At 39.7% G+C, this 27,325-nt stretch overlaps 1 protein-coding gene and 1 non-coding gene across 3 annotated transcripts; both read right to left on the bottom strand.

Moving 5' to 3' along the window:
• Positions 1-954: 954 nt before the first annotated feature.
• On the bottom strand, positions 955-25,219 carry CWF19L1 (CWF19 like cell cycle control factor 1). 2 transcript variants are annotated; one of them, XM_037495778.2, is made up of 14 exons: positions 25,021-25,219; positions 21,828-21,912; positions 20,988-21,066; positions 20,091-20,192; positions 16,286-16,500; positions 14,482-14,600; positions 13,504-13,588; positions 11,524-11,664; positions 10,313-10,427; positions 9,512-9,591; positions 4,484-4,693; positions 3,287-3,406; positions 2,686-2,783; positions 955-1,417 (listed from the first exon to the last, which is right to left on the bottom strand). In XM_037495778.2, exons 1-14 carry the CDS (start codon positions 25,056-25,058, stop codon positions 1,273-1,275), a joined length of 1,632 nt encoding a protein of 543 aa, XP_037351675.1. In that variant the 5' UTR covers positions 25,059-25,219; the 3' UTR covers positions 955-1,272. The 2 variants fall into 2 exon arrangements, with proteins under 2 accessions (XP_037351675.1, XP_037351677.1); XM_037495780.2 differs by lacking the exon at positions 25,021-25,219 and adding an exon at positions 24,641-24,705.
• On the bottom strand, positions 3,603-3,750 carry LOC119234967 (small nucleolar RNA SNORA12). Its single transcript, XR_005122738.1, has one exon. It is a non-coding gene; the product is annotated as a small nucleolar RNA SNORA12 (small nucleolar RNA).
• Positions 25,220-27,325: the final 2,106 nt, after the last annotated feature.

Raw genomic sequence — 27,325 nt, 5'->3', positions numbered from 1 at the left:
CAAAGCCCCGCCCCGAGCTCGCGCGAGGAGCTGCAGCTCAGCCCTCCAGAGGGTGAGGCGTTGAGGAGCCCTCCGTCCGCTGTCTTATGTTCCCAGGACGTTTTCTAGCTGCGTTTCACAAAGCTCTCTCCGAACCCTGCATCGCCTCCCGGTCACGTTCCAAACCAGTCTCCCCTACACGCCTCTCTTCAAGACCTCGCCATCTCCTGCAGCCCCCACCACCCACTGCGCTGGTACTGGCAAAGGCCACCAGTGATTTAAATAGTGTGGAATCCTAAGAACTAGGAAGAACCCCGTGCTAACTGGTCCGCTGATGCACTCGCCTTCATAGTTCATTTAAAAAAAATCATTAATCTTCCATAAACTATTCGTCGTGAGCTCTTCCTTTGCTTGACCTCTCATACACCTAATGGATACTCTCCCCCGTAATTCCAAACAACTTAAGGATGTGCTGCTCTATTTAGTGGAGTCATGTGCTCTGGGAAGTCGTGTGTAGCCCAGCCTGTCAGCTCAGTACTTGGGATTCCAACTAACATATTGTAACATGGTTGAGCCAAGACATATGTAATATTCACAACACTTAAACTCACAATAGCAACAGGTCGTGGCTATGAAATTACTGCATATACTACAGTTAATTTTATGTAGTTACAACATTTGTTTACATTTTTCTCAACTGTGAATGGCACCACATTCAGCTTGTTTGTGTGAAGGTTTTGATAAATTAACTTTTCATAATAAATATGTATGTTTTATAGTGCCTAATGAGAGAGTACATTTTAAGCATTCATTACATTCCTTTCTCTTAATTTTTCCAATACTTCTAGACAATGCAGTCCATTTGAGTGATTTGTTTTTGTTTTTTTAAAATTGTTGCAAATCTCCAAAAAAAATATTCCCATGTAGACCTACACATTTCAAACTCATATTTTCAAGGATCAACTGTACTTCATTTCAATGGTTATAAGTAACATGAAACCACACTTTCCAACCATAGAAAAGCATCTGGATTTTATTTGATAGTTTACATGTTTCTGAAAATGTTGACAAAATCAAGCTATATTTGTAGCTGATGTTTGTACTTTTTAACAAATTTTCACCCTAGAATGTGACTTTTTCTAAAATACTCCATTTTAAGCCTCTCGCACCAGGCAGGTTCCATGGGAATGCACCAAAAAGAGGCAGGGAAACAGTCCCCATGGGAGACTGTCATTTCATAAAAAAAACAGATTGCTACTTCCTATGAAGCTCATAAAGTGCTTTTCCCCTTGCTTAGTCATCCAGGGTGAAGTCAAAGGGCTCAAAATCTTTCCGAAAGCGACGAGCCAGAGTCTCCTCCTCTTCCTTGCTGATCTGACACTGCCTCCAGTCAGACTTGTCAGGAATATTCAGGATGGCTTCACTGGCTAGGACCTCCCTGCAGAAAAAGCACAAGGAAGTCAAAATGGAGAATAGCAGCCTGAATTTCCTCTCCCATTTCTCTACAATCACAGCCCTCACCACAGCATCACCCAACAAAGGTAGGCAAATTCTTCTGATTTTGCTTATACAATTTCCTTTTACCCTAGTGCCATCACTGCCATTCTATCAAGTGCACATGCATTTCAAGTGACTGGCTCAGGTCTTATCTCTTTCCTAAACCTTCATATTCCATTTACTTCTCTTTTGAACAACTTGGAATTATATTACTGAAGCAATATGACACAGCAGAAAGAGGGCACGCTCTGGTGTCAAAAAGGTCAGAGGCTGGATTTCATCCATAGCTCCACCACTTGGTATCTATGACTTGAACAGATTACTTCAACTTTCAGTCTTGATTCCCTCATTTATGGAATACAAATTAAGGGTTTCTTTGAGGTATGGCGGTAACAATCAAAGCACCAAACCTGCTGTGCTTACATCCTGCTATAAACTGCAGTTTGTCATCCCAAATAGACCATGAATTTGCTGAGAGCATGGTTCAGAGTCAGGCACAGTGTGTCATAGCCCTCTGGCTTAAAACTCCTGACTCTCCTTGCAGGGGACTGGGGCACACATAGGCACAATAGCACAAGCTCAACACCACAAAATAACTTATCTTAGCTCTCAGACTAAAGTATAACTATGTGCATGCACAGACACACACACACATGCTACCTTCTAATTGCCACTGCTTTAATTTATTTTTACTTATAATGATACATTAGAAATAACTTTATTTGCATGTAAAGTTCTTGGCATAGTCCTGGTACAGAGTATATGCTCAATTAATGGTAGCACTTTACTCCTTCAGGTTAGAAAACCACCCCATGTCTGCCTTGTAAATCTACCTCTCAGACCCAAATTCTATCTTTCATGAAGTCTTTGACCAAGTAGAAACAAGTTCTCCCTTTTCTGATTTTCTAAACTACACTGGCCCTCAAAACTCTGTTATGGTACTTTTTACATTCTGCCTTAAGTTACTGTCATATATATATATATATATATATATATATATATATATATATATAAATATCTGACTTGCCTTAAGACTATTGGTTTCTTGGGACAAGGACTTTTTCTTATGTGGCTTTTTATTCCACCATCTATGCAGTCCACTACTATGTTCATAGTGGGTCCACTGAAAATACATCAAATTACACACACACACACACACTCTCTCTCTCTCTCTCATACACGTATAAACACATACATATGTGTACAAACCTTCCAAACTGCAAAGGAAAATTCTTTTTAATTCTGTGGAAAAGCTTCTCTCCTGTGTCAAGTTCAACATAAAAATATGCTGCTCCAGGCTGTGCAATCTAAAAAGTAAACAGAATTAAACATTCCACTAATTTTTTTTTAAGTGGAGAGCAGCTTGGTAATATTAGTACTATAATTAAAAAGTAAACAGAGCTGCATGAGGACACACTACTGCTCTAGAACCCTAAACCCCTAACTCATCTCTTATAAGCTTGAATTTAGCAAAGAATTGAGTCTAGAAGCACCAGAAAAAGGATATGAGCAGCTATAGGTCCCAAACCACTTAGCGGAACTAGAGTTTAAGCCAGACTGGCAGATTCTCCCAGTGACACCCATCCTTCTAAGTTCCTATCTTAAGAAATGTTTTGCCCTTCCCAGGAAAGCATGAAGGCACTGCTGTCATGCCATCTCTATCCCCAGTCTAAACAGTACCCTAAGCTCGAGTTCCAAACTGCCACCTGTATTTAACATTTTTAGAATTCCTTGCTAGTACCTCAAACTCGATATATCAGAAACCAGGTCTTTCCTTCTCCCTGAACGTCATCCTTCCCTCCTGTTTTACCTGCTTGATGTCAGAGTGCTCTGGGATTTCCAGCAGCTCTATCTGTTGCTCCTGTGCCTGGGTAATGAAGGCATCTTTGATGTCATCAGTACTGCAGCAACCGAGTGGCACAGGAATAAGCTGGGGGTGGGGGAAGAAGAGATTGCCAGCAATTCTTTGTGCAGGACCCACAGAGTTCAGACCTTCTGCACAGTCCCTGAGAAGTAGCAAATTCATCACAGGGGTGAAGAAAAACCCCTCAGCATAAATTCTCCTCAGGTCAGACAGGCCTGTGTCAGCCGGTCTGTAAGGACTTAAACTTATGAGAGAGCTTGCCACATGTGGGAGCCAATCTCTGATGTGGAAAAGGCTAGAGAAAGATCGCTTTGTCATCCAGCCTTTACCAGCTCCTATGCAATATCTGTGGCAGAATCAGGCCCATTTGAAAACTTAACAAATGTGCCAGAATGAAAACCACCACAGCTATAAATAAACTGTCTATAAACAAAGTGAATTTCTCAGGGACTGTCCTATCTCTGAGTCTTTACTCACACTGGGCCTCCACATAAAATATTCACTTCTTCCAAACCCTAGTTATCAAGACCCAAATCTTTCCTGGAACCTTTCTCAACTACACATTCCTCTTCTAAACAAGGCCCTTACTGTCTGTGCTGTTAATTGTAGTGATGATGCATCTTCCTGTGAAGTCTCTAGAGTTATCACCTTTTAAAATTCTTTTTTTTAAATTATGCATACAAGAACTGGGGTACAGGCCAGAGGTGTGGGGGGATGAGAGGATTCGACAGAGACAGAGTGGGGAACAGAACAGGTGGACTGACTGAAACACACTGCTGAAGAAAGCAGCGGGTGAGTCAGGAGAGGTCTGCTGCGCCATGTAGGTAGCTCCCTGGCTGGGGACTGGACTCGTGCTGCAGTGGCTGCGGACAGCTTCATACGATACTTCTTAACCCCTTGTGCTACCAGGGAGGCCCGAGTCATCACCTTTTAAAAGAGACTTTTTAACCTTTTACATGATCATTATTTAAATATTAGTAAGAAAATTCCTAGTAAATTTTCAAATATTAAAAAAGTAGTGTTTAATTTTAGATTAGGACCAAATATTTAAAAATTAATTAAAACTGAGTATTAAACTGACATTATTTAAATATTTATCAACATCCAGGTGCCCAAAGGGCTTTTAGGACAGAGACCACTTACCTGTAGCTGGAGGTGATGGCTCTTGTAATTTCTCTCAAATAGAACACACCGTTTCCCTCGACTCTTAAAGAAACGTTTCAGTGTAACTTTGTACTTCTCCACCTCTTCTACTACCTCTGCTGAAAGCTCAACCACTGACTGGTAGTGTCCAATGGGCAGAATGAGGACATGGTCATCAGATAAGCCTCCCTTGGCTAGAGCAAGGTAGCACTGAAGAGAAAACACAGAATCGTGCCATCAATATATGATTATTCGGGATCTCCCCAGTGGCACAGTGGGTTGAGTGCAGCGCTGTGAAGCTGTCCGAAGCCTCTGCAGTGCCGGTTCGATTCCTGGCCGGCCAGGGAGATTCCCACATGGTGCGACAGACCTCTCCTATCTCGCCCACTGCTCCCCTCAACAGTGTATTTTTGTCCTTCTGCCTGTTCTGCTCCCTGCTGTCTCTGGTGAATTCTCTCACCCCACCCTCCTGCACCTCTGGCCTGTACCCCAGTGCTTGTATAAATAAATCTTTGAAAAAAAAAAAAAAAGTATTTCTGGAGCTAGCCTTAAATCTAGGCCATCTCCATTTTTTAAAAAAAAAATCAATATATGATTCTTCAGGGTGAAAAGCCTATACAAAGAATGAGCCTGAAGGTGTGGAAAAAAATGCTTAAGAGGCTATCCAAAGAAATTCTCCGACTTTGAAAATCTGATTTTATGTGGTGAGCATGGTATATATACATCTGACAATGTATGAACTTATACCCTCAATTCATATACAGTGTTGGAAGCCATTATTACCTCAATAAAAATAATACAGTTATAATAATAATTACTACCTGCAAAAAAATACGATTTTAGAAGTTATAACAACAATGTTCTCAGGTATCTGCTAAAGAGTAAGATTCCATGCAACAAAATTTTTTTTAAATCTCCTCTCTCCAAATCCTTCTTGTAATGTCAAGTGGTGCTTCAACCCAAATGCACAGGATATATGCCATAGATAAGGGAACCTGTAGACATCCGAGTCATACATGGTGTGAAAGATACAAACCTTGGCTCAATGCAAAGGCGCAATCAAAGGCTTAGAGGGATGGTGTGCCCTTTTCCCTCCTCATTTCTCTCTCCCATCGGGCTTACACTAAAGTCTGAAAGTTCTTTTTGAGTGGAGCCAATGAGGTTCCAGAGCTTTGGATGGTAGATTTGGTTGTACAACATTACAAATTACATTGAAGAAACAAACAGCTCAGGCCTTCCATCAGCAACCCTAGTGGCAGCAGGTCCATGGCCTGACTTCCACATCTAGGTGGTGGACAGGGAAGGGGGAATGGGTGATTGGTGGTGCTAGTGTCAGTTTATGATGGAGCAGCATGATTCTCCCCGGCCTATGGACAAGCACATAAAACATTTAGAACTCCTCCCCTCAGCCCTGCTCTGCTGCAAGGAAGTCACTAAGAGAGAGTGATGGCTGGGCACAAAGTGGTGAGATCAATTTTGGGATCTACTGCAGTGAAGTAAGTCATTCATTTGGGACCTATTTCACACATGACTAAGCAAAAACCAGAAACTTCTATTTCACCCTTTAAACTGAGACATTCCAACCAATATATTTATCAATAACAAATGTTTCAACTCGAAACAGGCCTAGCTACTGCAAAGGTTGAAGTGTGGGAAACATATAATCCAGCTCTTAGATTTTAGCCCAAGCTCTAGCTTCCAGCAAGACTTTCTGCAGATTTCTAATTGAAAGGCAGAAGCATGTGGTAAGAAGGCAGCTATGGAAGGAATTCCAGGATCATGAGGCTGAGCCTGTAAAGCTGAGTACTATAATGCAACAAATCTCTATGCAACTTCAAATGAACTGGGAGCAAAAGAGTAGCACACAAGAGGGCTGTTGGCTTCAAATACAGGAGCAACCCAAACAACAATTGGTTTCCCCAACCAGGCTCTAAACTTAAAAATAATTTTTTGGCTGTCACCTTCAGACACAGAAAGATTTCACTTCTGATTTCAAAATGACTACTTTCCCTATAATAGCATCCAATCCCACTCCTTCCCCACATGACCCCATACACAATGCCCTGGGCTCACAAAATAAGGCTAAGGTGACTTGATTAGCATCCAATGTCCTTACAGCCTTAAATTGCTGACTAACCTCTATAAAATGAAAGCAAACACATATAAGGATGGAAGAAAAAAGGAGAAACCTCATACTCATACATTCAAAGGGGTAGAAAAGTATGGTTCCTAACACTGGATGTCAGCAACTAAGTATCAACTAAAATTACTTCTGTTAAAACCATACATGCAAGAGGCTCTACCACTCTTGACAAATTTGAAGGGAAAACACTATGAGGAGTAGAAAAGGGCCTATGACTATCAGTACAGGCAAATGAAAGTACTGGAGCTTTAGAAAAAACAATCCAAGCTATACTTTCAGTGTGGTGCGTTCAAAGTTAAGACTGAAGGAAGGAATCAGTTATTTCTCATCTACCATGAAAAAAAGTCCCAGCAGATTGACCTGGGAGGTATCAGAACCAAACTAAAAGCATAACTATCCTTGACTTATATCCTTGACAGAGCACTGAGCACAACCACTTAAAAATGTTTACAATAACCATTATTTATTGTATTGTATTTGAAGACTTTCTTTTCATCTTTTCTTATGCTGGGGCGGAGAAAGTCACCGCCATAAAGGCCACTTATTACTTTGTGTTGCACATTTTGAGGTTCTTGAAAGTTTCCAGTCTAGACTAAGTAACAAATACCCACCCCCAAACATTTCTTGTGAATAGTTTCACACTTGCCCATATCCTCCCTCCCTGTCAATCTATCATCTTCTAATCACCTCTATACTTGAATTATCTCTAATAATGTGCAAACAGGATCTGAATAAATGCTGTTCCCCTAAGTAAAATGCACGAATTCTGCAGCATTTATACTGGACTCTTAACAGCATTCCTGTATAGATAGGAGTTTTTCAAGTTTGTTCTTCCTTCCAATGAAGAGTTCATCTTCATGGTTCAACTCTGTCACAGACTTGACCCCTATAGATACAGACTCCTAGAGATGCAATTGTGCCCATAATCAAGACATAAATATTACATGTAAAAGACTAGGATTCTTCGGTCTGAAACAACAGAGTCAGGAGAGGAATGTGACTTAAATTATAAGATGAAACTGAGACTCTATAAGAACTCACAATAAAGGGTAATCAGACTCTCAAGAGAAGTGGAGGAAAAAGTCACTTTGAAATACCATACTTAAACAAATCAATGGAAAATGGATAGCAGGATCTGTCTGCAGAAGTACCACATACTAAGAAACATCTGTAAAGACTTCCCTCAGGAGCCTTGGGAAATAGCCAATTCTAATCACAGGTAAGTAAGGTACACGTATAATACTGAAAATTAAACTTCTTATTGAATGAAAAGGAGGTATCATGGTTTACTTGCAGCCAGAGATAAAGGGTCAGAGAATAGTATTGTATAATGCCTAACAGACCTGTCCACGGAAAAGTCTCCAGGAAAAACTGAAATAGAATGACTTTCCTGTGAGACACACACAGTTGTTCATCAGTTTTCTACAGCCTGTGTAAAATCACCCTTGACATCCAGTCCTTATAGTATAATTCAGTGCTTATCAAGTAATCTTAAAATTATTATCTCAGGTTTCCAGGTACTCACACCGAGAATGCGGATATGGGTATTTCTGTCATTAGGAACTACATACTCTTTACTAGGCAAAACTGAGAATTAGTTTTGCCTTTAGTTTATTATGTTTAGTGTGACTCAGTTCCCTTTAGTTTAATATATTTAGTGTGACTCAGTTCTCAGCATGATATAAATCTATATAAATACCACTAAAGTCAAGTTTCTGATTGAAGATATATTAAAAAGAATGTAAACATTTTTAACCTAATAGGGTTTTCTAGACAATAAGACTCCCTTTTTAAGACAAAGGAAGTCTGTTTTAAGTAGCGAATTATTAATAAAGGCAACTCATCACCTTCAAAGTAGTTATACACTAAAAATACAGTGTTCAAAAGTATATAAAAGCATCACCCTACAAAATCAATACCTATCTGTCAGGGAGGGAGAAACCAAGAAATCTTGTGAAACTGGCTCTAGGAAATCACAGGAGAATTACTATAATGAAAAAGGCATACAATAATAGCTGGCTTATATGTGGAAAAACTGAAACCCCCATACATTGCTAGTGAGCATGTAAGATGGTTCAGCTATTTTGGAAGTTTGACACTTTCTTAAAAAGTTAAACATAAAGTTGGGCCTCCGCAGTGGCGCAGCGGTTGAGCGCTGGGTTGCGAAGCTGCCCGCAGCCTCTGCAGCGCCAGTTCAATCCCCGGCTGCTCCCCGGCCACTGGAGGAGGGTCCCACATGGTGCGCAGACCTCTCCTGCCACCCGCTGCTCCCCTCAGCAGTGTACTTCGGTCCTTTTGCCTGCTCTGCTCCCCGCTCTGGCTCTGGTGAATTCTCCCACCCTCCCGCGCTTGTATAAACTAAAAAATAAATAAATAAAACACAAATGTTTAAAAAAAAAAAAGTTAAACATAAAGTTACCGCAGTTCCTAGGTGTCTATTCAAATGAAATAAAAACATACAGATAAAGATTTGCATACAAATGCTGATAACGTTATTTCTAATAGTTTTAAAGTAGAAACAACACAATTGCCTATCAATAGATGAATGTATACACAAAATGTAGTATGTCCATATAATGGAATACCATTCGATAACAGGAAGAAATGGAATACTGATACATACTACAGCATGGATGAGCCTCAAGAGTATTATGCTAAGAGAAAGTCAAGCCATCTCCAGAAAAGGCAAATCCTGATGCAGAGAGTGGAACAGGTATTAAATGTAAATGGGCAAGAGGGATCGAAGTGATGGATACGTTTTAAAACCACATTATGTGATGGCTTGCATACTTAAAGTGGGTAATTTTTGTATGTAAACTATAACTCAAAGTTAATAGAAAACAAACAGGTATCACCTCTGCAAAAGATTCTTGGAAGTAACTCACATGTGTGCCAATGTTGACCACCAAATGCTTTTCTACTTCAGGACTGGCAAGGCAAAACCAACAGGGTCCTGGAGGCTGAGCTTATGTGGAAGAATGCCAAATGTTAGCGTGTCAAGAATTCCAGCAAACAACTCCAGCATATACAATCTTGTCTGATCGTTACATCCTGCAAAAACTGGTGTATGAGCACTGCCACAGTGGCATGCGCTGTTGTGCTTTTCACTATGAAACCTACCCCCACCCCTTCACTATTAATAATGAAAACTAATCTTTACTAGAAAACTTCTGAATTTGTAACCAATCCATATGTAAGTGACCCACAAAAGGATAACCACCTATTGACTAAAGTAGCATGCAACTGGTAACACTGATCTGGGTGTCAGGAGCCTCAATCCTAACCCCAGCAAAGCCATTAGCTGTCCATGTGACCCTGGATAAGATGACTACTTTCCCAAGATCAATTTCTTCATCTTTGAAATAAAAGAGTGGAGAAAGAGGATCTCAATAAAAGAGCCTTCAAATTCTACCAGTTTGATTACTCCACTATTTTTTGAAGATATGTTGGTTTTACAGGCTTTTTACCTCATGTTTCACAGATACGAAGAGAGCTCTTTCCCTAGTCTTATAAGAATCACCTGAGACTATTTCCAAGTCAGGCCATCTTTGTATTGTTTTTATTATTGATTCATTGTACAACTTTCCTCTGTCTAAACAGGCTGTCTTAGCCATGCTGTTTCCCACATAAGACCTGAAATAGCAATTATTGCTCACACAGGAGACCTTTGGTACAAAAGTACTTACGAGGTTTGCGAGGCTGCTTTGCGTGAGGAGAAGACTTGCTATCTCTGCCAGTAGATGAACGCTTCCTTCCCTGCTTTTCGTTTAAATCAAAGAAAAATTGACAGGCTGATTCCTCCTGCAATGGCCAAAGCAGAAGAGTAAACACTCTTAAAGAAACTGTTAGACAAGTAGTCAAAAATTCATATACAAATATACCTGCCTTGTCATGTCCAGCTTTCCTTCCCAGCCCTTTCTGCCTAGTCAAGTGAAAACATCTTCCCAGCCCTGATGCCTGGACTTTCAATATTTCTCAACACTTATCAGGCTTATACCATCAAATTCATCTCTTTGCAAAAACAAGTTAAAACACAAGTAATAGGGGGCCTCCCGGTGGCGCAGCAGTTGAGCACTGGGTTGCGAAGCTGCCCGCAGCCTCTACAGCACCGGTTCGATCCCCGGCCACCAGGCAAGGGTCTCACATGGCGCACAAACCTCTCCTGCCACCCGTTGCTCCCCTCAGCAGTGTACTTCGGTCCTTCTGCCTGTTCTGCTGCCTGCTCTGGCTCTGGTGAAATCTCTCACCCTCCCGCACTTCTGACTGTACCCAGTGCTCGTATAAATAAATAAATCTTTAAAAAAAAAAAAAAAAAAACCACAAGTAATAAAGCAATTCTTCCCTAAAACAGGGACGGGCCATAAGCATCGTACAAGTTTCAAGGGTCACAAAAATCTCAGCTTTAATTATAAAGATGAGTTTACTCATAAAGGGAAAAAAAAGTCTGAGAAAGCAAGCCATGAATACTACTAAGGGAACTTAATATTCCTTGGTTTAAAGGAAAAAATGATCAGGAAAGCTTACTATAAAGAAATTTCCTCAGTGACTCTTATTTACCTACTTACACTCATTACATTGCTACCCAGCACTTGGATCTGCCCTGAAAAGTTAACACTAGAAAAGGGAAGGCAACATATGAAATTCCAACATATGAATCAGAATCACACAGAGAAGACTTAACATATGCCTCTCTTCACCCAAACCACAATAAAACATCCTGAATGTACCTGAAATCTGCTACGGTTTTCTAAACACCACCATGATTTTCCAAGGATTAAAAAAAGAGTTAGATGCTAAGGATTAAACTTGTATTATGAACTAAACTATAACCAAGAAAAGCAGATTTGCTTACGGGCAATCCTGCCCAGAAAAATGCCACCTCTGAATCAGAACATACCTCCGGGGCGGGAATTTGTTTTCCTATGGATACTTCTTTTCCAGATTTTCTGTAAGGGTTTTCAGTGACATCTGGAGGCTGTTTCACCAGTTCTGCTGCATCCATTAGTTTCATAGGAACAATACTGAATGCATAAAGATACTTTGGAGAGAAACAACATAACATTAAGAGAAATACTGTTTACTCAAATGTAATCAACCGATTTTATGGTGAAGATTTCACAGAAAGTTTCAGAAATTGAGTACAACTGGCCCATCTGTAGCTCAGAGAAAACACAGTAAATCAAATGCCAATCCAGTAATCTCTGCAGGAGCTAACCAAGAGTGACAAAGTAACAAGCAACAAATCAAAACTCCAGCCTTACAAAAATCACCCCTTACACAGAACAACCATCACTATAATGCCTAGAGGGATTGCTCAGAAACCTTTAAAGACAAACTGCTTCTGTCTCTGACACCTGTATCTTTGCATAATTTGTCAACAGAATCAATGTACTAGCATTCTTTTTTTTTTTTAACTAATAAAAACTAAACTAAAAAAAAGGAAAGAAAATTAAACTGGACAACTTCACCACTTCATTATTATATTATACAACAGCCATATATTATACAACAGCCAGCACTATGAATCTAATATATATATATTTACTTCTTTGCTGCTTATCCTTAGAAAATTTTTCAGCATATTCAGTAGAAATTGTGTATATATATATGTACATATATATAACATGTATAGATGTATACATATATATGTATATATACAACATATATACAACATGTATATATGTATACGTGTATGTATACATGTATATGTACATATATACATGTGTGTATATATACACGTACATATATATACACACACACACACACCCCTACAATCTCAGACTAATGACATACATATTAGAAACTTCACATGTGACAAGAACAGACCCATAATGTCACTGGTGATCAGAGCAATGCCACTGATTAATAGTGACACACCATCTTCACCTATCAGCCTGGCAAAAACTTTAATAAAAATTTGACACTATCCAGTGAGAATGTGTGTAGAAAAGAAAATCATACACCCCAGCAAGGGTATAAATTAGAACAAAATTTTGAGATGAATTTAATGATGCTTGCCAAATTTTACAACATGCAAACACTTTTTTTTCTTTTTAACTTTTCTTTGTTTTTTCTTTTTTTAAATTTATTATTTTGTGCATGCACTTTGAAGTATGAATTGCTGAGGCTAACATGTCTCTGGTAGTAAAGTAGCAGAATGAAAATGCTGTGAGTGTGCTTTGGTTTTGAAAGTGAAATTAAAAAAAAAATTACAGATCTAACCTTGCTAAGAATACACTGGGCTTAAAAACTTAAGATATTATAGAAAAAACAAAACTTGTCTTTGCTTACATTGGTATGTACATTATTTGTGTCATGTTACCGTGAGTACTCTTCAGATTATTACTGCCTATTTTCCCAGTTGCCAGACTGTTCTGGTCTTAAGTGTCACTATTAACCACATGCTGCTTTTGGCCCGAGAGTCAGAAATGCTCTCTCAGGTGAATGAGAAAAATTTACCTGCACTGTTTTCCAATACAAAGCTACGTTCCAGGTATCACCACGTTTCCCAAAGTTAAGAAGGGGTTAGATAAATTTTGGGGAGGATTTTACTATTTCCACACAAAGTTGATAAAAGAAGCAGAGCAAGAGTACTATCCGAGGACAAACTCGTGAATATCCTCAGAAGCAGGGGTAAGAAAGGAACGTGGGAAGAAAGCAACATCGTTCACTTGAAGTTTTGCTTTTGTCCACTGGTCCTAATTTCTCAAATCCTTTGTACAAAAGACCCAAGGAAACTTGACCTTTCATTACCATATCTTTACAAAGGAGTCACTGAGCTTCTAGGACCTTATAGCTGGGAAAAGAAAAGATCTGAATGCCCCACTGGGCAAGAGACAATGAGTATTAACCTACCCCTAAATACTCAAATTCTCACCTTTTTCTTTTCTGGATTTCCAACATTTGCCAGCGCTATGAACCTAGTGGCATGCTGTGCATTTTCCTGCAGAACGATGTGGTTTCTAGAACATATTTGAGAGGTAATTGGTTACCAACAAACTTTACTTTTAATTCACAATTATGAAATATGTAAACTCCACAGGCCACAAAAAAGCCCAGGTCTTAAGTCCATTATCATCAGTAACATCATCTCAGATGTTCCCTGCATGTCTGCAGGACGGTGGCAGCTCACAGGACTTCTGTGAGGAAAAAACAAGATCATATATCCAAAGTACAAAAACTGCAACTTTAGGTTTTAAAACCTAAAACCTCTATTTGTATCTTAGGCTGTGGTAGTATTGGGGAAAAGGTAGGTTATTCTCTTCATTTTGCCCGCCTATATTTTTCAACAACACATATATTACTTTTGTTTAAAAAAAAGGTTTTTATAAATTATTTTAGCGATTATCCATGCCCTTTACCAGTTAAGAGGAGTTAACTCTATCACTCAACAAAAAAACACTGGTTTTCTTTCCTCTGCAAAACAACCTTTAAAAAACTTAGTTCCAAATACAAATACAAACAAGAAAAAGAAAAAGAAAAAAAGCTCAATACAAGCTCTTAATTCCTAAATTGAAATACTTCTGAAGGGATTATACTGAGAACTGAGTTTTCAAAACTGGTTTGACCTGATCAAAACAGGACCTACTGTGCTATATTAAGCTCCGACGATTCATTAATATTGGTACCGCAGACACTCAAATCTTTAATGGGGTTTATATATAGTCCACTCTCTTATATTTCAAATTAAGAAACAAGTCAGAGAAGTTGAATGATTTAAGAGTTAATCATTTCAGTGCCTGGCTGGCTCAGTGGAACCAAGACATTATATGACTAAAGTGAGCATGAGACGTCCACACAGAATATTTAAGGCTAGTTCGTCAACAAGACAAAAAATGAACAAGGTACTTCTCACCGATATGGAAGTCTTTCATAATAGGTCTTTTCCAAAGCAGCAAAATGATATCTTGGTTTCAGGCCAGTGGCCAAGCTGGAGATCAAAGCAGAGCCACACTTTTTTGTATCCACTTCTCCCTAGGAAACAGAAACTCAATCATAACAGACCTATGAGTTATCAAGAAAGGCAAAGATATAAGAAGACACTGAAATGCTGACATTCATCTGTGGATACAAATGTGGGCAGCAGTATTTGCATGGTAGATTCCACACTTAAGTTAATCAGAAAAATTTCACTTAATCAGAAAAATTTCAATCTTTTTTGTATCTCTCTCTTTGAAAAACTTCACATAAACATGCACTCTCTTTTGCTTCAGTTAAGGATGCCATGGTTTGTGGAAGGGCGCAACCTTGCAATTGTTACAAAGTTTATAACATAAAGTCTGACAAGAGTTAGACTTGTTTCCAGAACATTCCAGTTTCCACTAATAGCAAATTAAGTCTCTCATCCATTACATTATTTATGAACTCAATTCCAAGGGAAGGCATTAGCTGGAAATAAAGGAATTGCCAAAACTAATTTTCTACTACATAAATCAAGAACTTCTTTTTGTCTTATTCTTGCCTCCTTCAGGTCTCTCCTGAAGGGCAGGGAACTGGTTTTGAGGTTAGTTACAGCATCTTAGGGACTGGTGAATTATGTTGGTTTCTTCCCTATAAATTGTGTGTATGGTTATTTACAAACTTCAATAAACTTCAATTACAAATTATAAACTGTTTTAGTACCCCCAAAATGAAGGGGCCTCACTCTTCTCATCCTTCCTTATGGGACATTACACGTATCTTTTCCGCTTCCAGCATCACTTGAGTGGCCATTGGGGTCTTCTTGAGCTTTGCTGAATCTCCTCTATGCTGCCTCTTACACTCTAGATGAAGAATAACCCTGGGTTTGTGGAAGGAGGAGAAAGTATTGCTTCTTTTCCTTTCAACACCTTCTCTCACAACGGTTGATACCGCATGGCCTTTTTGGTCATGAACAGATTGTAATAAAGTTCATAGGGGGTGTTTTACAAGACTCTCTATTGGGTCTCCACAAATAACTCTTAATTTATTAATTGACATTTGTGCCAAAATACATCTTACATTTCCCTTCCCTGCACATGCTTTCTGCCTTCACATAGACTTTCAAAATCTTCCTCAGGCTTATTTCCAATGTAGCACTTCTCTTCCCATAACAGCTATCACTCACCAACCTGGTGGACCTTTTTCTAGACTGCTTATACAATTATTAAGATGGTGAGCAACACTGTATTCCAACATGAAAGCTTTCCCACTAGAGCAGTACCAAGTTCTTAACATCTTGTTTCCCATTTAGATCAGTATCCTCAATCCCAAAATGATTCCATCTTTAAAAATACTTTGATAGCTGAAAGACTGTGATGCAGAGTGGAAGGGGAGAAATACAACTTCAGAACTGCCACTACTCATAAATCTTTTCACTGAACATCAGTGAACCACAAAACATATTAAGAAGCAGCTTGAAAGAGAGCACTTGAAATAGAGACGATAATTTAAAGAACCATTCATTTATAGTTAAGGTGTTAGCAGTCTCATCTGTGAATCATGCTTTCAAAAGATCAACTTTTTTTAGCCAACTGAGTTTGAAGTGTCTTGAAAAAAAATCATAAAAAATTTCTATTGAATGGTACCGAGAGCTAAAATATTCAAATATAAAGAGCAAAAAAAAAAAAAAAAAAAAAAAGGTCCAAATTAAGCCAGTGCAACTTGCTTTTAGAAATTCCAACTGAACAAGCACTACTCACAGAAGAATTCCCAAAGTTCCCCACATACTTGGGCCAGGGGGATGTAAGCAAGATATCAACACCCTTAAATTGGGATGTTGAACACAGCATTGTTCTCAGGGAAGACACATCCTTGGGACTGAAACTGTAACCTGAGACGGGCTCATTTAAGGACTCAGTCCCACTGAGGTACACAATCTGCAGCCCCGAGCTTCCAGTGAAGATACCTTTCCGACCTGGGTTCAAAGAAAAATAGACATGCTGTAGTCAAAACTGCAAAATGAAATGTCATTAGAGATGACGCTTCCTGTGCCATGAATCTCCCTCCTCCCTGTTTTTTCCTTTTTTCTACATGCCTGAGTATAAACTCTCCTACAGGGCCCCCACCCCAACCCCCGTCCACTTTGGTGCTGCATGACCACAACAGCCAGCCTGGTTAGTAAGCAAGAGGCGCCCTTATGTGGAGGCCAGTCAGATTACAAATGAAAAAAGGTGGGAGGCACTGATTTAGAAAAAAGCTTTCTAACTTCCAGAAGATACTAAAAAACTCAGACATCTGGACACAGGGAGAGGCAATTAGAAGAAAAAATAAGTGCGGTTTTGAAGAAATTTAATCTAAAACAGATGTACTCTTCATGGAGCAACAACTTCTAATTGAAGGAAAACATTTGGAAAGAACAACTGTTGGCAAAAATTAGAGACTCTACCCTCTTCTAAATTTATCCCTGGCTGTGCCCTTGACTCCAGTCCTTCCTGTTGCCTCTAAGACCTTGCTCCATCAATTTTCACCCTCCTTTCATCCAGAGTCTCTTCTCAAAGGGCTCTTTCCAGTCAGAAAAGAACAGAACATCATATTCTTTTCTGAAAAGAAATATACATACTAACAAAGGAACATACATACTACAAGGAATAATGAAGGAACAACGAAGGAACAAAGGAACACTCAAGCTAACTAACTAAAGGGACAGACTAGTGAAAAGGAACACATATACTAATAAAAACCAAGAAAGGAACAAACATACCAATAAAAAAACAACAAAGGAACAAGCACACTAAGAAAGTTCCTGTTCTGTTTCAAATTTCTCAAATGAGGAGGACATGATGCTGAAAAGTTTTACCTTTAGTTAGTCCTCAGCACACTGCCATGGTTCCCCTCTGCCACCAGGCTCTCAAAGGTCACTATCACCCTTTAATTGCCAAAGATCTCTTTTCCTGAAACTATTCTGCGGGGCCTTGCTGCCCCAGCCAGATAAGATGCTGGCAAGCAGTTAAGAAAAGGGCCTCACACCGTGGGGCTGAAGACTTTTAAAGGGCCTCACACCGTGGGGCTGAAGATTAATCTATAACCTATAAATCTCCCTTTGTTTTTTGCTCTTGGTCATAAAAAAAAAAAAAAAAACTTCTCGAAAAATACACTGGGCAATAAAGTATATGTATAAGAATATTGTAAGCACATGGCACGGAAAATTACCTGCTTAAAAATTAATCACTAAACAATTTGGTCTACTTGACAATGGGAAACAATTTATTATACCTGCCTGACAAGCAATCCAGGACAACTACTATAGTAATTCCTTCTTTTGCTTTTTTTGAAGTTTCTTAGGAAAGCTTTTAAATGACGCTAATTGTGTTAAGAAGTTCCTAGGTAGAAAACCCTGTTAGCTGATAACCAGAAAGCAGCTGGTCTTCGGCTGAAGGCCATATAATAAGAAGAGTCTATACTGACGGCTATAGGCTGTCTTAGGTAATGATCTAAACTGAAATAATAAATTTTAGTGTAAGGTTTAGTTTTTTTATCTATTAACCTTGAAGGCTACTATCTTGCTGAGACCTGTAGGAGCCATAAGTTTATGGGAAAAGAATGTACCGATTGTTTCTGCTTTGTTCTATGCATATATTGGTGTAATCTCACTGCTTGCAAAAAATGAATAAATAAAGACCCGTTGAGTCCCTCAGTAGGAGATACTTGCACCAAAAAAGAGTGTCTGTGTCTGCCTCACTCCCCTTCTCCTCAGCCCTCAAGTTTCGCCGACGCTGTCTCATCCTTTCAGGGACTCCTGACATGACATTTTGCCGAGAGTGGCTTTCGACACTATTCTCTCTTCACTTAGGGTCCCTGAATTTGACAATACCTCTTTATCTGTCCAAATACCCCTGCAATCACTTTCATCTCTCTCTGCCTGCCCTCTAGATAGATATACACCCTCCACCACAGGTATTACTATCTGCCTGCTTCCCTTATTGTATTTCTTCCTTAACAACTTAATTCTCTTCTCAGCTTTTTCATCTTTATAGGACCAACTCTCCAAAACCTGTACTCTACAATACTGACCTTGTACATGATTTTCCAAATGTACATTGGATGTTATGCCAGCACTTCAAGCTCTCTAGCACATATTCACTATCAAACTCATTGTTTACTCATCCCACCAGATCTCAAAAAATAACCCTAGAACCTCAAATGCTCTTACATTCCTGACACTATCTCATATTGTAAAATGACTGCCAAATACCTTACAGCAGTGATCTTAATGTACATCTAATAGCCACATTGAGAACTGCCACATCCTTATGAACATCAAGCCCTTTGTTAGATGTACAACAAAAGGATTTCCAAATATGCATCTCACAACTGTGGTTAAAAATCACGAATAGGGCCTCCCCTGGTGGTGCAGTGGTTGAGCGCTGGGCTGCAAAGCTGCCCGCAGCCTCTGCAGCGCCAGTTCAATCCCCGGCCACCAGCAAGGGTCCCACATGGTGCGACAGACCTCTCCTGCCTCGCCCACTGCTCCCCTCAGCAGTGTATTTTGTCAGTCTGCCTGTTCTGTTCCCTGCTCTGGCTCTGGTGAATTCTCTCACCCTCCTGTGCTTCTGACTGTACCCAGTGCTTGTATAAATAAATAAATAAATCTTTAAAAAAAAAATCACAAACAAAAACTCATCCATAATATTGGAGCAAGATGAGATGGGACCGTTTACAATGAGGGCCACAGTCAGATGTAGAGAATAAAGGTGAAGATAGACCGTGATGGGGAGAGAGAGTGACAAAGGAAACACAGCTTTCTAGAGAAATGTGACTGAGAGGAAATATAAAGAGCAGTGGGATCATTTTAGAATAAAAAAGTTGACTGATACAAGAAGCAGTACACTGGCAGCAGGGGGTTGAGAGTGAGACAAAAGCAAAATTTGATAGTATTTCAATATTTTTTAAAAATATTGAAAGAACCATTAAAGATATGGGGGATTGTGCAGGGAACAACTTTAACCTGGAATTGAAAAGTGGATCTGGAGCCAGAATGACAGAGTGGAAAAGCTCAAGATCAGCACTGAAAATGTGAATTTCCAAAAGCTTAGAGTATTATATATATGGGGGGGAGGGGCTGGGAGAAAGAGAGAGAGAGAGATCACTAGCACACATGCAAGCAGTGTTTTATGATGAGACCACAAACATGGAATTTCTTAATTTAAACCTGAAGTACTTCATGCATTGCAGTCAAGTAGCTTATTCCTCTAGTGCTGAAAAAGTACATATTGGGTTGTGGAAACACAGGTGGGAAAGACAACAAAGAAAAAAAATGCCATAGTCTTAAGGGTATAGATACAGACTTTGAAAAAGAACTTTAAGCTTTGTATGTTTAGGCAGCAATGGCAGAAGAATTCAGCCACAAATTTCTGGAAGACTAATTCCTGGCACACTATATTATGTTCATTACAAATGCAAAAAATGGGGGTGGGGGGAAGCAAATATTGTCTAAAAAAATGTAAAAAAAAAGATAAATGTTAAAAGGAAAAAAAAGAAAAAAAAATGCAAAAAATGTTGACTTACCCAGATAAGTAATGTTTTCAGCTAATTCACACCCATCAACATCTTGGAAATATTTTACTGTTTCCTGGTTATTGGCACCCAGCACATATGTCTGAATAGGAGCTAGTGAGAAGAAACACGATACCATATAGTTACTAGACCTGCTTTGAAACTAGAAAAGTGCCTCCCTAAAGGAGAAAATATTCACAGCCAAAGTAGAGCCTGCAATCCTATATGTGAAACATGCTTAGGGTACACTATAACCAACCTTATGGCCCGACTATTAAATGGTATCACTAGGCTGATGATGTGACATCCTAAAGATAATGGTCAATATATAATTAGAAAAACACAGACCCTACAAACCTTAATATAGATACTAAAAATGGAAAAAGGATACAGACTGCATTTACTCAATTTCTGCTACTTAGAAGAGTTATTTTTCTGAAACTAAATAAAACCAAATTAAAAATGTAAACATTTAGATGCATGGTTATTCTTCCCAGCATAACGCAGAGCTCAAAGGGAAATCCTTAAATAACTAGCATCCATGAAAAATAACCCAGAAAGAATGGTGTAAGCTGAAACTTCATTAGAAATCATTTGTTAGGGCCTCCTCTGGTGGCGCAGGCAGTTGAACACAGCGCTGTGAGGCTGTCGGCAGCCACTGCAGCACTGGTAAAATTCCGGCCGACTGGCGAGGGTCCCATATGGCGTGGCAGACCTCTCCTGTCTTGCCCACTGCTCCCCTCAGCAGTGTATTTCATCAGTCTGTCTGTTCTGTTCCCCGCTCTGCCTATGGTGAATCTTCTCACCCTCCCGTGCATCTGGCCTGTACCCCGGTTCTTATATAAATAAATAAATGAATCTTAAAAAAAAAAAAAGAAATCATTTGTTAAATAAAAATAATTTCTGTACCTTTCTTGATGCCAGTTTTATACTCCTCCCACTCAGCATCTGGAGTAGAGCCAAAGAAATTTCCGACACACAACAGCAGCTAAAATGAGTTTTTAAACAGATGAGTTTTTTTTAATCAAATGGTACACCATTGATAATAACATCATTCAGCTAATCATCCTACTCAGTGATCCCAAATCAATTTGCAAAATTTCAATACATAATTCTTTAGTAGTGATTATAGTAATTATTTAATTCTATAAATTATTACTACTAAATTTTGGTTCACTGGCAATCAAATTCAAATAGGGGATGGGGAAGAGGTGGTCAGGGAAAGATAGAAAAATGGACCTTAACGATTTCCTCTGTGAAATACAAAACTTTAAAATATTAGATACTGAGAAAGAGAGAAGGCAGAAGAGAAACCTGCCTCTTTACTCAATCTTTAACCCTATGAACAAATTATCTGCATTCCAAAGAGAGCCTTCTGTGCTGCAGGAGTCTACAGTCTAGTTGGCAACCACACAAAACATGTTTATAGGGTTGTTTAGTTTGTGAAATACTTGTACACGTTATCTGATTTAATGTGGATTAAATATATCTAACCCAGGGAGATTTTACTAGTCTGTTTTCAGTTTTGTATAAAGTAACAAGGCTCAAATTTTAAAATTATTAAAAGGTAAACAGGTCTTCTTTTTCCCACTACTCTGGAGTTTTGTGTGCCTATGCTCACAAAAGGAATTCATTTGGACAAAAAAGGAAGAGTATGCATTTAATTTAGAAATGAATAAGAAGCCCAAACTATTTCAGTATGTTTGTCTACAACAGTAAAATTAAATTCAGTAAAAAGAAACATCTTACATCGAAGTCTCCACTTTTCTTTTGAATTGCTCGAACTCTATTAAATAAAACATCAAACTTTCCTTCAACATCTCCACAAGCCAAGCTGCAAACAAGAGATAAACATTAAGGCAATTCAAGAAACACAAAGGCCTGCCAGTTTTCCTGATTAAACAGATGTCTGATTCAGTCTCTCTGAGGTTCCCTGAGAGGTTCAGTGCATGTGAACTATTACTGACCACTCCAGTAAGGCCTCAACATTACTTCCAAGACATCATATCTAAGATTTAGCTTACTATCTCCTCCAAAATTGACCCAGTTTCTTCTCTCTTCCCAAGTTTTGTGGATGAGTCAAAATTCAAGTCAAAAATTCCCCATTTGGGGCCTCTTTGGTGGTGCAAGGGGTTAAGGCACAGCACTATGAAATTTATAATTATCCGCAGCTATCCGCAACCACCGTAGCATGAGTTCAATCCCCAGCCAGGGAGGTGGCCCATATGGCGCAGCTGTCCTCTCCTGTCTCGCCCACTGCTCCTCTCAGCAGTGTATTTCAGTGGATCTGTCTGTTCTGTTCCCAATTCTGTCTCTGATGAATTCTCTCACGCCCCACACCTCTGGCCTGTACCCCAGCTCTTGTATGCATAAATAAATAAATCTTTAAAAAAAAATTCCCCATCCAATCATTAAGTTTCATCAATTCCATTTCCCAAATATCTTTCACAATCCTTCCGTCCTTTTTCATTTCCACTGCCACTATCTCAGCACAGAATGTTTGTCATCCATTCATCAAATAGTCTGGGACACCAACAATATGCTAAGTATAATATCCAAGCACTATCCTAAGGACATCTTAGGAGTATAAAGAGCAGGAATGCTCAGCTCAAGCTTCAAGGAGTTTACCATCAGGGAAGGGGATACTGTGATAATTATAAATTTACATGAAAAGGCCAATAATAGGAGCTAAAGTGTTAAGGGGCAGAGAGGTAGAAACTGGCAAGAGTTGAGTTTCATAAATCAGACTGACCCCAAGTTGTGAAATAACTTATTCTATCATCTCATTTCTGAGTTTTTATAATTCTGATTTACATGGTTTTCCCACTTTTCATATCACCTTCTTAATGTATTTTAATTCATCTTCAGCTATCACAGTTCTTAATATTTTGTCAGCATGTTTTTTCTGGTGTGCGAAATGTCATTGTCCATATCACAGAACATTTTCAAGTTGGGTAGTGGAATGACCAAATTTGCTTCAGAAAAATTATTTTAGTAACAGAACGAAAGAAGGTCTGGAGAAACAAGTGATTATAGGCAAATATTCCAGCAAAAAGGCAATGTCAAATGAAGATGGGGAAGAGAGAAACAAATGAGAAATTTAGAATTATGAAGACCTGAACACAAATTGGAATGGAGAAGTAGGATGGGAAATGAGGTAAGAGGAAAAATAGAGGTTAACTACAGGACTGAGAATCCTGTGATACAGTAGATGGAGACTCAAAGAGAAACATAATGAATCTGGATTCATTATATTAAGTGCATAAAAGACACTTAATTCTCTTCCAAAGCTTTTTCTTATTCCTATTCATCCTACATATAGTCATTTGTTTAATGTTCTTTCCTCCAAAACATCAGAACACCACTGCCTTAAAACAGCCTTCCACAAGTCCCTGATCACTCCTCCTAGTGCCTTCTCCAAATTATCCTACCAGAAACTTTTCCTACTACCAATCTGATCACTCTCTGCCTCTGCCAGTCCTGTGGTAGTGATTTCTAACAGTTCCACCCTAACCATCCTGAGTCTATTTTTTTCCATTCTTCAAGGCCAAGCACATCTCTAAAGCCTTCCTGACAGGCTCTGAAAGTCACCCTCTTCTCAAAACTTCAGAAACCCATACAGAACTTCAGCGCAAGCTCTGTAATAAACTATTAAACATTTTTATCTTATGAGCACCAATTCTTCTAGGGACCACTCCAATCCTTATAAGCCACCAGCTCCTGCTGCTCCCATCACAACACCCTCCACCTCCCCTATCATAGCAGTTGTCATGTGTGACTCTGATTGTTTCTGTGAGAGTCGTCATGGAGTTGGTCCATCACAGGGCACCTCTGAATTATCCTCTCCTTATCTGGCCCCTTACCCAATATCTCCTATCCCACAAAAGAAAAACAAATTCAGGCCCCTGACAGTGCTGACTCTTTCTTCTCACAACTTAACCAACTCCCACGCCTGTTGAGTCCATCTCCCTAATACACGGAATCCCTGCACTTTTGTTCTGACATCGCTCTACCTAAACCCAGCTGTCCTCTACTTTGGCTCTAATTCGTTCTCCAAGTAGCAGCCAGAATCGCTTCCAAAATAAGAATTTGATCATGCCAAGGTGTCCTTAAACAGTTCTCTGACTTATAAAGGGTAAAGACAAAAGTATTCATCCAGGTTCAATCCTCGTTTCGCTGAATTGTCATATTAAGCCCTATTATAAACTGTCCCACACCAGTGAACGTTTTCCTTCTGACATTTATCATTACTGTGATTTTACAATTACTGGGTTGTTACGTTTTTCTAGAATACAAATTCCACTAAAGCAGAAAGTCCATCTGTCCAACACCTAAACACATTGCCTACTGAACAAATTACAACTGTTCAAGAAATATCTGTTGAATGAATGAATGAGTGGACGATCTCTCTTTACCACCCTTCTCCCAAAAAGGTGCACCAGAGCAGGAGTCCTATCAATCTATCTACAGGGCACACCACTGACCAGCGTCCATCAATGGACTCCGTGCCCAGAAAAGTATGATAATAAATAAACGGGTTGCGGAGACAAAGTGGAACTTACGTGCTGGGGCAGAACGGGCTAAGATGGAGACCTGAGACTGGCAACTTCCGCTTCTCCCAGCGAGTGTTGCCAAGAGACTACCTCTAGGAAACGAAAGCCGCCGGGAAACAGACACGCCCCGACAACGGAAAGAAGTGACCAGAGCCCCCCGCGCTCCCTCCGGCCGGCCACTGAAAGAAGTGATCTGAGCTCGCGGTTCCCACCCCTGCCTACTCGTCCTCCCTTCCAGTCTTGAGGAAGACCCCTACAAGTAAAACACACACGCACTCTTCAACTTCAGGGACACACACACACACACACACACACTCTTCAACTTCAGGGACACACACACACACACACACACACACACACACACACTCTTCAACTTCAGGGTCACTCACAGGCGCAGCGGCTTCTGAGCCATCGGTCCCAGCTGCATGTGTTATAGCACAAACCCCCTCCGCGGAAAAACGCGACCGCACCACAATAAGACGTCAGCGCTCCCAGCCAATGAGGAGTCAGTTATCTACGGAGAGCGCTGAGGGACAGAAACCTCTTAGGCGGTTTTTCTTCAAGGACTCAGGAAGCTGAAGGAATATGACCAGAAAGGATTTTTATTAGGATCTGTTCCCCCCTTCACCCCTACCCCGTAGCCAATATAAGTTCTTGGAAAAATGCTGTGCTCTACCTTAACCACATCAGTCTGGTGGACAAGACAATTTGCCTCCACATGCTTCTATTAGTTTAACCTATTAAAAGAATAATCGCTATCACTTCGATTCAGTATCAACAGGTTGCCACATTACTCCTGCGTCTGCTCTCACTCCGCTTCAAGATGCACAAGCACTTTTATTCTCATGGTGTTGCAGAAATTCTGGCCTTTTTCCCAGGCAGAGGAAGAACAGGCGGTACTTCAGGAATGGTGAGGTCAGGAAAAGCTTTATTATTCATGCATGAGGTCCCAGATCTGGGTAGCCCTGTAAAGTCTGAACACCTGTTTAAAGATAAGGGGTTTATTTTATACATTACTATCTTACATTGATAGCATCGGTTTTCAGCAGACACAACTATTTGCTGCAAAGTCACCAGGCAAAGGGGGAAAGATACAGGCATTCAGGGATGGCCTTGGAGAGAGAGACCAGCTTGGCTGGCTGCCCAATCTTGTAACTTTGTTTAAATAAGCTAAAACTTAGTCAGAAAGTTCTCTAAGGAAAAATTTGTTAAGTGAGAAAACTTGTTAATTATAAAGCATTGGATTATTAACTGCTCCAGGCATAAGACTCTTTAGCATGGAGCTTTAATGATTATTTGCTTAGTGGTTCCCTTTTAATGGAATCTTAAAAATAAATCACAGACTTCAGAGATATTTCAGCATGAATTTCCTAAAATAAGGATATCCCCTAAATAACTGTAATGCCAGTAACAAGCCCAAGAAAATTAACATTAATTCAATAATATCATCTAATACATACCCATATTTAAAGTTCCCCATTTACCTTCCCAAATTTATTTTATACCTGGGGTTTGTTTTCATTTATGATCCAATCAAGTTTCACACTTGCATTCATCTCTCTCTCTTTTTTGCATTCTCTCTTGTTCGGGAAACTGAAACAAGACAGGAAGTTCCTGACAATTAAGGGGGAGAGTGTCATCCAGTTGGTCCATCACAGGGCACCTTGGAATTATCCTCTCCTCATCTGACCCCTTACCCAGTATCTCCTACTGGAAAATAGTGAGTGAAGATTCACTACTGGCACAAAAAAGTAATTCAAGATTAACAAAAATATAAGATAAAAAATAAGTTTAAGGAAGAACCTCAAACTTCTGGTTTCCCTCAACGTCTGCAATCATTTTGTTTATTTTTAAATATCAAGTTCCAATAGATATTAATGCTCCCTCTTTTCTGGCACACAAAGCACTTTTTTTTTCTACTTTGGAAGTAATGGGGCACAGCCCAGGTGTGAAGATTAAGACAATCTTGAAGAAAAGTAGAAGTTTGGCAAATATGGGCAGGTAATAGTTTCAGAAAGAGGAAATAACTCTGATATGAAAACTCAGACACATGGAATTCTGTATAAATTTCACAACTCCCCTGCAAATCTGAATTTACTATAGTATTAAGAGTTTATGAAAACATCTATAGGAATTTAAGGGTAGCTCAAAACTGTAAGTGTAACACTGTAAGTGTGAGAGTTACTGGAAGTGAAATTGAAAAAGGCTGGGGGGTGGGGGGGAGGAGGCCTCCCCGGTGGCGCAGCGGTTGAGCACTGGGTTGCGAAGCTGCCCGCAGCCTCTGCAGCACCGGTTCGATCCCTGGCTGCTCCCCGGCCACCGGAAGAGGGACCCACATGGCGCGCAGACCTCTCCTGCCACCCGCTGCTCCCCTCAGCAGTGTACTTCTGTCCTTCTGCCTGCTCTGCTCCCTGCTCTGGCTCTGATGAATTCTCTCACCCTCCCGCGCTTCTGGCTGTACCCAGTCTTGTATAAATAAATAGATAAATCTTAAAAAAAAAAAAAAAAAAGGTTGCAGGGAATAGAGGGTTTATGTGTGTGCTAAAGTTTGCCACTTGTGAGACAACATGGATGAACTACAGGCATTATGCTAAAATAAGTCAGACAGAGAAAGATACTGTCTGATTTTGTTTACATGTGATACCTAAAACTCAGAGGCAGCTCTCCAGTCCCCCTCTGACTATGCAGGTATCT

The sequence above is a fragment of the Talpa occidentalis genome, unplaced genomic scaffold (genome assembly GCF_014898055.3).
Source record: "Talpa occidentalis isolate TD23 unplaced genomic scaffold, MPIMG_talOcc4v2.1 talOcc4.8, whole genome shotgun sequence".
Classification (NCBI taxonomy): Eukaryota; Metazoa; Chordata; class Mammalia; order Eulipotyphla; family Talpidae; genus Talpa; species Talpa occidentalis.
This window is presented reverse-complemented; position numbering and strand designations above follow the sequence as displayed.

Coding starts and splice junctions, on each gene's coding strand:
- CWF19L1 (XM_037495778.2), bottom strand. CDS start 25,058: ATGCAGCTGGGACCGATGGCTCAGAAGCCGCTGCGCCT. Junction 21,067..21,827: donor AGAAAAGTGGAGACTTCGAT/GTAAGATGTTTC, acceptor AACTCATTTTAG/CTGCTGTTGTGTGTCGGAAA. Junction 14,601..16,285: donor GGAACTTTGGGAATTCTTCT/GTGAGTAGTGCT, acceptor TCTGTTTCCTAG/GGAGAAGTGGATACAAAAAA.